Raw genomic sequence first — 11,340 nt, 5'->3', positions numbered from 1 at the left:
TGTCAACGCCTTCAACGTTGTTGTTGTTGGTTTTTTTTTTTTTTTTAGCTTTTTTTGTTAACGTAGTTGGTTGGGGGTTGGAAATGTAGGACTACTTCCATTATTTTCTGTTAGTGCTGGTTCAATTCCATCATCTGATGAAAACGAAGCTTCAGCCATATCCGAAAGTACCCCCAAACGATGTCCCGGATGCTTGGGCAGAGACTCTATTGCGAATGCAGGTGCTAGGGTGGGACCTGCTGTTGTCAACATATCCATTCATCAGGGTATACATTTTAGCAACTTTTTCAGCCAGTTATGGTTTTGAATATCAAGGTTGTTATTTGTTGAGCTGTGTTTTTGTAGGTATGTTTGGAATTGGTGGTGGGAAGGGTATAGGTTCTGGAACTATTATTGACAAGGATGGTACCATTTTAACTTGTGCTCATGCTGTGGTCGATTTTCACGGAGTGCGAGCTGCATCAAAAGGAAAGGTTAGTGGTTTTATGGTTTTTCTTTGTGTTCTCATTGGTAAGAATGCCATTCGAGTATTGATTGTCATCAGCTCAATCATTGTTTCAAGCGAATCAGTCATACTCCCATATGACTTATAACAGCCAATCATAATTAGAATTTTCTTAGTTTGGAAATAACTTTGTATTATGTAACTTATTCATGCGGTACCGAAAGGTGCACCTTGATCACCTCCTTTTCAGGGAGAGCTAATGCATATCGGGTATTTTGGTTTGCTGTATGACATGACAGTCTAATATGAAATACGTATTCTTAACGGGCATGCATGAGTGTGTCATTCTCAATTTTCACCAGTATTCGCTTGAAAATAGCGGTTTATGTGTTTAGTTGCATTTAACTGTTTATCTCTAGTTTATATTTGAGCTTTTTTATGTTAAGCTTTCAAGTTATTTTCTTAATATGGGCATTTGGTTCGTTGGTTCCTAAGTATGATAAGTTGTCGCAGGTTGATATTACTTTGCAAGATGGCAGGACATTTGAGGGTACAGTGGTGAATGCCGATGTACATTCTGATATTGCTATTGTAAAGATCAATTCCAAAAGCCCACTCCCAACTGCAAAACTTGGCTCTTCAAGTATGCTTCAACCTGGAGATTGGGTGATCGCCATGGGCTGCCCACTCTCACTTCAGAATACTGTAACTGCGGGTATAGTAAGGTTGTTGGTCTATTCTATTGTCTTATAGTGAAGGCCTGTTGCCAATTTTCCACGGAAGGAAGGAACAAGATGCTTTCATTTTTTTTCATTTTTTAATACACTCCCTCGTTAGTGAATTATTTTTTCATGCACATTCAAATGTAAGTAAATTGGTTATGAAGATTTGTTTTGCATCTAACTAGTAACTTCTGTGGCATACAATTGATAATTATCACATAAAAAGAAAGTTAAATGTTTCAAGGTAAATGTAACTATCTATGCTGTCTTAGTCTTAAATTGGCAAGAGTAAATGTCTGTAATATTTTGTGCCGATTACTTTATTTTATTTTTTTATTTTTTTTGGGTTCTTTATGCAGTTGTGTTGACCGTAAGAGTAGTGATTTGGGTCTAGGCGGAATGAGGAGAGAGTACTTACAGACAGATTGCGCGATAAATCCGGTAGCTCTCTCTCTCTCTCACTGTTGTATTAATTTGGTAAATGAGGGTTGAGAGTGATGACGGAAAGGAGTGGTTGAACTTTGTGTTTATAGCTCCAGTTAGGTTTACTGAATTGGTTTTGTGACTTGTCCACTTTTTTAACATTTAGGGAAATTCTGGGGGGCCCTTAGTCAATATTGATGGAGAAGTCGTTGGTGTTAATATCATGAAAGTGTATGCTGCTGATGGACTGAGTTTTGCTGTACCAATTGACTCGGTCACCAAAATTATAGAGCACTTCAAGAAAAGAGGGTATGTTCAATTTTTGATGAATGTGTTAGCCTAAGTCAATATAACTAGTTTGGTAATTCAAATGCGTGTTGATTAATTATCATTTATCACGACTTCAGCCTATATGGTAAAAAACATAAAACTCGCTTTATGCTTGAGAAGTTTGCTATTTCACTGTGTTTCTGACCTCATTATATCAAACAACTAATTTTGATGTTCGACAGGAGAGTTGTCCGACCTTGGCTTGGATTGAAAATGATTGAGCTTAACGAGATGATCATCTCTCAGCTTAAAGGAAGAGATGCCAACTTTCCAAATGTTAAGAATGGCATTTTAATAGCAATGGTACGTCCTGAATTGGCTCCTTTCGCCCCAAGTTGCAAATATCCCAACAGTTATTTGCAATCTATTGTATGAGGCAAAATCAACATGTATGTTCATATAATCGCAAATCTTAACTACTTCTGCATGTAAAAGGGTGTTTTGGTACAATATGTGTGTCAATATGAAGGATAGTAGCTTACCATTTAACGTGTTATACATGCCAGGTTTGGCTAATGTTTTCTAGATGTTGGTTCCTTTGATATTAATCTTTGATGTGTCTAAATCACGAGCAATGTTCTCTTGGTGTGTCTGGTTTTTGTCTTTTTGAGGTTTCTTTTTATAATTTACTCAAGCTCGGTTTCTTGCCTTGACGCATTATCTAATTTCTTGTCCAATATTGGATTTTTTTCCCTTCCCTATGGTGAACAATTTTTAAGCACCAACTAGAAGGCACAATTGGGTACTTCGTTGTAATCTTATGTTTAGTGAATAATAATTCATCCCCTAGGTAACTCCTGGATCACCTGCTGATCGTGCTGGGTTCGAACCTGGTGATGTCGTCGTCCAATTTGACGGGAAGTCTGTTGAAAGCATTAAGGAGGTATCATTTTTATTCTTTTGTCATCATCATGTTTGTGCCTGCTAGAGGAGAAAAGTTGAAGCCCAAAATGACCAACATAACATGTCTAGATTTCCAACGAGTCTGATGATCAGTAACAGAAATCCTTTTCAAAATCATTTTTCTAGCGTCAAATGTAGAATTTATAAATAAAAGAAAAGGGGATGTCAAAGGTCATCTGATATGGTGTAGTGTACAATTCTTCATTAAAGAGGAAGGTTCGCCCATCCTTTTCAAGCCAAAAATAACAGAGAGAGGAAGTTTCCTACATTGTACTCACTATCTGTCATTGTTTATAAAGTCGTTAATATGATCCGTAAATGTGTGGCAGGTAATTGAAACAATGGGTGACAGAGTTGGGGAACCCTTGAAGGTGGTCGTCAAAAGACCTAAAGATAAATTGGTCACTTTGACTGTGATTCCGGAGGAGTCCAATCCATATATGTGATGAGCCAAACTTTCAAAGCGCTTTTTTTTTTTTTTTTTTTTAATTAGAGGAACAAAATTAGCCGTTAGCAGGTTTTTGTATGCTAGGGTCTTGTTTTACAGCTTACTTTTGTCTCATCAATAATTATCTCATGTAATGAATATAAGGCGTATTTGTATATTCATACATACCCTTCTGCTGGGTATACAAATATATAATTCTTGTTTTGACTCTCAAATAAGCACAGAGAAGAAAAGGTTAATTTAACTTCCAATCGAGCAGCGTATAACAAACATAGTTCATGCCAAAAGACAAGCGTTGTTGAAGGTCTAAAGTATTGTCTACGTCTGGCCTTTGGCCCTTTTGATGAAGCTTCTTTGCACAAATAATAATAATTGATAACAATAATAATAAAGCTTTTTTTTTGGTCCCTCGTCATTTTTATTGGAGAAATTTTTCCTAACGTAAAAGGCTAAATGATTAGTGTAATTTTTTTTTTATTAAGCCGTAACCATATTATTTTGCGAACCAAAAGTCATTTTTTAGCGCATGGCAAACAAGACACTATCATATACTGTTCTAAACAAATGTACATATATGATCGTAAGACAATAATTCTTTACAACAATATTATTCAAGTTTAAAATGACAGTTAATTGTGATAGAATGATTAATATTAACAGTAAAAACAATAGTCTTTTATCAATGTGCCTTTTAATATTTTTTATATTCATGACATGTATACATAACAATCATTTATTGATATATATTTAAAAACTTTTAATTTTTAAAATAATAACTGTTTTGACTCAATATAAAATAATTACGTTAAGCATTCAGCCAGTTACTATCAACACTTTCAGCCGGTTATGATGGATCCTCTATTTCCAAACAGGGCGTATAGACAACTCCTAATAATGATATTAAAAATAGTTGTCTAAGTATATGTATAAAGTCTACGTGGATCTTCAATAAGTGGCTATACCAATAAATTCCAGCCTAAGAAATTGACATCAACATCACATAAAAACAGTATTCTCCACATCGCCCTCGTCTCTAATGTTTTAAAGGTACAAAAGTAAATTGAAAGGCAATACCAAAATACTCGAAGAATGAAAGCAGTTTCTTCCATTTTAGAGGTCGCTGGGGGAAAATTAAAGGAAAAACGCAATGTACGGTAGTTAGTGAGCGGTAAAAATCAAAAGTTAAAACAAAAGGGTAAATCCACCGCATTCTCCACAAGGGGCAAACGAGCAAACCAAATATCTGGAATTTCTTGTTCTTCTAATATTCAATATGCACATGCACAGAAATTTGCGATGTTATATTGCTTATCGCGTTCCCTATGTACATGCAATTTACATACAGCTCGCATAGTGATTGAAAGATCGTTATCCATTCAACTTTTCTCGTATATTTACACTGTAAATCAGTTCCCTAAAAGAAATTAAAGAGATAATAAAGAAACATAAATATTAACAGGAATCACCACCAAATACAGATATCTTGTATTTACCACAATTTAGAAAGTTTGTTCTGGTTTCAGGAAATTATAATATTCAAGCTGAGTCATCTCTCCACCATTCGCCGGGTTGAATTCACATCGATAGAAACTGCATCAGTAACCCAATTTACATTATAAAATTTCAACACCATAAACTGAATACAAGGTATAAAAGAAAAACAAACAAAAAAAAGATTTGGACCATCAAGTAAACTCATAATCACACATACATGATGCATGGGACAAAGTACCTACACCACTACATAAATAAATAGATTAGGATCATAGACAACGCATAATATCTCAAAATTTCTCAGTACCTATCACAATAAAAACGGAAAAAAGATAAAAAAAACCAGAGCCCTGTCATGCCCAAAAGATAATGTTATGCACGATAAGAGTCTGACTCTTAACCAGTTGCTAAGCATATTACTTATTTCAATTTGTTTTCTTTATTTTCTTGTATTGTTCCGTTTCTGCCTCCTACTACTTCTCCATGGCTTACTTTTTAGATCTACAGACTAGTTTGCTTCTTCCTAAAATATCAACCCTGCTATACAAGTACGATAGGAGAAAGTTCCAAAAGCAGCCACTGTCTTTGAATTAAATATAAGTTTAGCACAATGAAACTGTCAGAGACCCTTCCTATACTCTAGTTGTATAGTTCATTGTCTCAAACAATCACAAACTTCAACCGTAGCTAATGGGAATTGTTAAAAACATGTACACATGAGTGGCAGCATGATTGAATCAAAGGGGAACTGCCTATCGGAAATGATCTATTATGCAAAGGGAATAGAAGCCAAAAAAAAAAAAAAAAGAAAGCAAGTTACTCAATTTTTTAATATATTTACCTTCCATCCATACCAAGAATCACAACTACGTTCTTCTGGTGGCCAAAGGCAACTATGTGCTGCAAGCCTTCTTGCAGATGAAATTGGGCCACTGACCACTCTGAGCTGAAATATTTTGGCAGCACCCCTGCAGAACATAGCTACAAATGAGGTCTGGAAACAATAAAGACATCCCACAAAAATCGGGCGTAAAATGCTATTCGTCTCTAGCTGCCTTCCCTGACTCCCAATTTGTCAATAGCGTTCTAGCCAACACCAGAGAATTATTCAAACAAGAGCTCCAATTACATGACCTTCCATTTAATAAAGTATCTCTAAGCATGTAATGTCAAACATGAACAAAGAAGTTGTGAAACAACATCACCAAATTACCTCAAGTGAGTAAATCATAATTGGATGCAAACCTTTAGGGCACAACATTTGGGGTGGTCAAGTGGAATCGTTTTTGAATATCCAGTTTTATCTAATTCCAAGAGTCCTTGAATATTACTAAATGGTAATACTGATCCCTTGAAGCAAAACTATCAGTATACATTGCACTGAGTATTACCTTTCATGAAGGAAAGAGACGGAATGGCTGATGGATTAGCAAGATTGGATTTGGGCGAGTTACGTGACATATCATTTGCTAAGAGTCCAGAATCAACCTTCAGAGTGAAAACATGGACAGTTCCCTTGTCACTTGAGACGGCTAACCATTGTGCATTTGAAGAGAAAGCAAGACTGTATATCTCTGCTCGATCTGCACCTCTCCTTAACTGCAGCAAAAGCCATAGCGCATTTTTTCTTTGAGACTCACACTTGAATCTTGTCAAACCTTTAATCTCAATCAACACTAAATCTCACTCTTTTTCCATCTCTTACAACCGATCAAATTAATGCAATCAGATATGAAAATTATCACAGAATTAAAGAACTCACGTACTAGACCAGCACATAGTTCAAACCTAAACTTTCAATAATACTCCAACTTATGGTCATATATAATATATGATATAATAACCTTTATGCAAATTGAAAAAAGAAGAAAAAAATGAACTCCACTTGGATTAAATGCAAATTTTCACAAAATTGAATAACTCGGGCAGCAAATCAGTATATATATATATATATATTGGAAACAATAAGAATTGAGAATAAAAATCTAATCGAAGTTCAAACAACTCAGATACTGAATAAACGGCATACAAATTTCAATAAACCTAGCCAAAGCATTGAAAAAGATTACCACTTGGACTAAGTGCAAACTTTCACAAGACTGAAGAACTCAGATAGTAAACAAACACACACATTCGAAAACAAACAGAATTGAATCAAACCTAACAAAAGAGAATAGAAAAGATTACCTCTTGGAGCAAAGAACCATCCAAGGTATTGAAAATCCTAACCAAAGTCCCCTTACTACTAGCCGTGGCAAGCAATCTGCCATCCTGCGTGAGCGAGAAAGCGGCGATTCTGGAATCATGAGCCATAATGAATTTGGTCCTCTTGGAGCCGTAGTGCTCGACCCTGACCTGACCTTTCTGGAGGCCAGGGCAGACGAGGACGACGGGGCTGGAGACATGGGAGACCTCGCAGAGGCCCTTAGGGTTGGCGATGGTCTCAATCTGGTGGAGAAGCTTGAGGTCGGCGAAGTTGTAGACGAAGATCTTCTGCACGAGGACGACGACGATCCGGTCCCTCCGGAGGCGGACGCCCTTGACCTCGGAGCGGAAGGAGAGCTCGCCGATACAGCGGGACTGGTGATCGTCCCAGATCATGACCTTGTTGACGGGGTACTGGGGATCGGGGCCGCCGCCGACGAGGGCGAGGATGTTGCAACGGAAGAGCATCTGGACGAAGCCGATCCCGCCGCGTGCGGCGCCGAAGTCGCGGCGGAAGATGTCGCAGTTGTAGAGGCGGAAGCCGGAGTCGGTGCCGATGGCGAAACAGCCGTAGTCTTGGTTGAAGGAGAGGTGGAGGAGGGCGGGGACTCGGGTCGGGACGGGGCTGGGGTTAGGGGTAGGGTTTTGAGGTTCGTCGAAGGCGGCGGACATCGAGTAGGCGGTGGCGGCGGCGGCGGAGGAGGAGTTGTTGGATTCCGGTTCCGATTCGGGGAGGATTAGGGTTTGCGGGACGGAGGAGGAGGGGGTGGTGGTGGGATGGAGAGTCTGTGCCATCGGAGGTGAGATTAAAGAGGAGAATTCTGGGGAGTTTGAGGAGTGGAATAGAAGGAAGAAGAAGAAGATAGGGGGGTGATCATGGAATTTGGAAGCAATAGGTAGTATAGAAAATTGGTTTTAATGCGGGTGAGTTTAACCAAAAAGGTGACTCCGTGATGGTAAGTGTGGGACCCGCTCCTTGTCTTTTGAGTTAGATCCAGCGGTTGATAAGTTCTATTGATTTATTTACTGATTTCAGCAAAAAAGAAAAAAAAAAATTACTGCTGCAAGGATTTTTTTTTTGTTTTTTGGGATGGGGAAGGTAGGGAGAAATTTTTATTTTATTTTTGGGAGTACAAAAAATTATCAATTCTACTTTCCAATGATAATTTAAGGCTCGTACAAAGGATGTTTGATAGAGGAATTCGTTTCTTAATTTGAATCATGATTCATAATTCGTTACAGTATTTTTTCTTATAAAAAATTTACGTAAATCGAAAATGATTTAAATCACATAATTTGAATCCTCCAACCAAACGTCCTTCAAAATTAAGAATTGTTTTCTAATTTTACGGGTCATTTTCGTATTGTATTTCAATTAGCAGCAAAAAAACTTGGAAAACATTAGCAGCAAAAAAAAAAAAAACAAAAAAATTTATTTGAAAACATTAAAAGAGTTGATATTTCGTCCTGTTCATCTTTCGTCCCTGTTTTTATGCAAATTAGATAGAAATCTCAATACCGAAGGAAAGTTTTATACGGCTCAAATGGGATTCCATTTTGATATTGTGAAATGTTAATTTATTAAAAGTGTGAATTTAAGTTATAATTTTATTAAAGTTTTTTTTTTAATTTGAGTTTAAATTTGAGTTTGAAATTAAAAATCTGAGTTCAAGTTTTCCTTTTAACTTAAGTTCCTAAACTCAAATTCAAGTTAATGAATAATATTTTTTCTATTTTTAAAAACGCTATAACTTTTTCGTTTTAATTCTGATTGAGATGATTTTTTTCTATGCGTTCATAATGAATAGATGAATAAAACTCCGCCCATATACCCTATTAAAATTTTTTATCACTATTGAGTTTTTATTAAAATACTATATAAATACAAATTTAAGTTTTGACTTACTCAAACACAAACTCAAATAGATTCTCAATTTAAATCATAACTCAAAATGTGCACATCTAAACACAAACTCAAATTAGACTCTCAACTCAAACCATATTCAAATACACCTTAACTCAAATCAAGATCTGATTTCAAATCATCCTAACTTAAAAAATATAAATAAACAAGCCCTAAGTATACAAGTATGCATGCTAGGTGAAAAAATAATTATTATTTAGCTCACAAAATATTCATTTATAAAATAAAAGAATAAAAAAAATTAATGGTCAATTTTGACAATTTTTGATGAAAGCTTCTAATATTTTCCAAATATTTTGTTGATATTTTTCAACGTCTTGTTAAAAGTATTCACTACAACCTCATTAGTCATTAGATTAATAGTTTTACCTATATTTTTTATAGTTACCAAAATTTTTCTAATTTTTTTTTTTTTCAAAAAGTTCTCACAGCATTAAAAATTCCAAAATTTCGATGGAAATTTCATGAATATGAGAGATTCTTTTCCAGCATAAAAATTTATGTTGAGAGCCATTGGCGAAGCTAAAAACTTTTTCAAAAGAGACGTGGGTCAAACTAATATTTGAAAGGGAAAAAACCATCTAACTATACTTTTTTCTTTTATTTTTTCTTTTTTCTTTTGTTAAATAACTTTTTTGGGGGCAAAGTTCTAAAGAATCCCGGGCCTCAAGTGGCTCCGCTTCTATTAGTAAAATCGCACGTACCAATTACAATAAAGTATGAATTTGATTATCATATTTGTTGTCTATTAGGGAGAAAATTTATAATAAAGATAAGCAAATTTTAGTTATAATATGATCACATTTTAATTTGACCATTTTTTATTATGCTCTAAATAAGAGAAAACAATCGATAATAAATAAGTAAAAAAATATAAAAAAAATTAAAGTTATAAATAGAAACAAAAATTAAACTATTTTTTCTTAAACTCTAAGAGTATGTTTGGAATCTGGATTTTTGGGAGGAAAGGAAAAAAAAATTTGAAGGATTTTGATTTTCCATGTTTGGAACAAAGAAAAAATGGTGAATAAATTTTTAAGGAAATTTTAAGGGAAAATCTATAATGTAAAACTTGAATTTTATTTTCCTCAAAAAAGAGTGAGGAAAATCAAAATCCAAATTTTATTCAACAAAAATCACTCTATATCTCTCACCTCACACACACTTTTTCCACTCTCTTTCTTGTATCTCTCTTCGCTCTCTCTCTTCACATTCTCCCTCTCCTCACTCTCTCTCTTTTGCTCGTTATTTTCACCCCTCTCTTTCCTCTACCCATTTATCGCTCTCTCTCTCTCCTTCTTTCCTCTCTCTCTTTCTCTTCTCTCTTTCCCGGCGATTGTCCTCTGCGGCGATCTGTCTTCTCCGGCAAGATCTATCGCCTTCCTCCATTGTGAGTTCGCCTGCGTCACCATTGTCCACCACGTCAGAGCTCACACTGAAATTGTCCTCTATCTGGTCGGCTATTTAAAACTTTTCAAAATGTTTTTTTTTTTTATAAATTTCCATAAGGCTCCAAACAATATGGAAATTTTTTTATTTTTTTCCCCTTCTTTATTTTTTTTTTTCCTTTTCCTTTTCCTTCAAAATATCCCCTCGCCCAAAAAAAAAAAATAAATAAAAAATAAAAAATAGTTCCAAGATGGGCTTAAATAAGAAAGAGCGGATAACAAGTAATTAAAAAATATATAAAAAGTGAAGAGCAGAAATGAATACAAAAATTAAACCACTTTTTATTAAGCTCTAAATAAGAGAAAGTAGCAGATAATTGTTGGTAACCGAATCAAATTCGGATGCGGAAGCGTGGCGGGGAGGCGGATCGTGTATAACAAAAATTTCAGAAAAACTTTTGAGATACGCTATAGATTATATTAATTTATGCACGAATAAATTAATCACATTAATTTATATGTATCAAGAACTCAATCAGGAAAAAATACCTGGAAGCCGACTCGGATGATAACTTGAGTTCTTTGACCACGAACAGTACTTGCTCCAATCTTTGTGTTTAGAAAACCAAAGTCTTCCACGTCAATTCCTTGATTCCACGTAGACGTGTGTGTGGGCACACGTGAGACAAAACAGGTTTCTGAAACACTCGAATTTTCACAAACACCAACACATGCACGATGTGAAATTTTTTGGGAGAAAAATTTTTCCTCTCTTTTCTTTCAATGAGAATTTCAGCCACCAATCAATTAGGGCAGAAAAAATGTTTCAAAATTTGTGTTCACAATTTTCTATCATTCTCATATTTAAAGAGTAGAAGTCAAACTTCAAAAAGGAATCAAATCTCTATCTCCTATTTTGAATTTGGAACAAAAAATCTCCTACACCTTATCTCTAATGTGGCCGGCCACCCTAGGGTTTTTTTTCCTTGTGTGTGGCGCCAATTTTGGATAGGAAAGGAAGAGAAATCATCATTTATCCTGTAGTCCAATTTTAATTC

At 35.4% G+C, this 11,340-nt stretch overlaps 2 protein-coding genes across 2 annotated transcripts in view; one reads left to right on the top strand and one right to left on the bottom strand.

Annotated features, from left to right (window-relative positions):
• The window catches only part of LOC21390093 (putative protease Do-like 14), a 9,560-nt gene extending 6,073 nt beyond the window's left edge, over positions 1 to 3,487 (top strand). Inside the window, exons 2-9 of the mRNA XM_024171149.1 lie at positions 67 to 266; positions 346 to 473; positions 959 to 1,170; positions 1,527 to 1,608; positions 1,757 to 1,899; positions 2,103 to 2,223; positions 2,711 to 2,803; positions 3,153 to 3,487. Coding sequence (XP_024026917.1) covers positions 67 to 266; positions 346 to 473; positions 959 to 1,170; positions 1,527 to 1,608; positions 1,757 to 1,899; positions 2,103 to 2,223; positions 2,711 to 2,803; positions 3,153 to 3,269 — 1,096 coding nt within the window. The 3' untranslated portion in view covers positions 3,270 to 3,487. The remainder of the gene's footprint in view (positions 1 to 66; positions 267 to 345; positions 474 to 958; positions 1,171 to 1,526; positions 1,609 to 1,756; positions 1,900 to 2,102; positions 2,224 to 2,710; positions 2,804 to 3,152) is intronic.
• Positions 3,488 to 4,489: 1,002 nt separating this feature from the next.
• On the bottom strand, positions 4,490 to 7,837 carry LOC21390092 (autophagy-related protein 18a). The gene is made up of 4 exons (XM_010106625.2): positions 6,953 to 7,837; positions 6,157 to 6,364; positions 5,607 to 5,733; positions 4,490 to 4,861 (listed from the first exon to the last, which is right to left on the bottom strand). The coding sequence occupies exons 1-4, from the start codon at positions 7,763 to 7,765 to the stop codon at positions 4,771 to 4,773; spliced, it is 1,239 nt and encodes a 412-aa protein (XP_010104927.1). The 5' UTR covers positions 7,766 to 7,837; the 3' UTR covers positions 4,490 to 4,770.
• Between the last annotated feature and the right edge of the window lie 3,503 nt (positions 7,838 to 11,340).

This window comes from Morus notabilis, unplaced genomic scaffold, assembly GCF_000414095.1.
Source record: "Morus notabilis unplaced genomic scaffold, ASM41409v2 Scaffold2062, whole genome shotgun sequence".
NCBI classification, from domain to species: domain Eukaryota; kingdom Viridiplantae; phylum Streptophyta; class Magnoliopsida; order Rosales; family Moraceae; genus Morus; species Morus notabilis.
The sequence above is the reverse complement of the archived record's forward strand: the minus strand, read 5'-3'. Positions and strand labels throughout refer to the sequence as shown.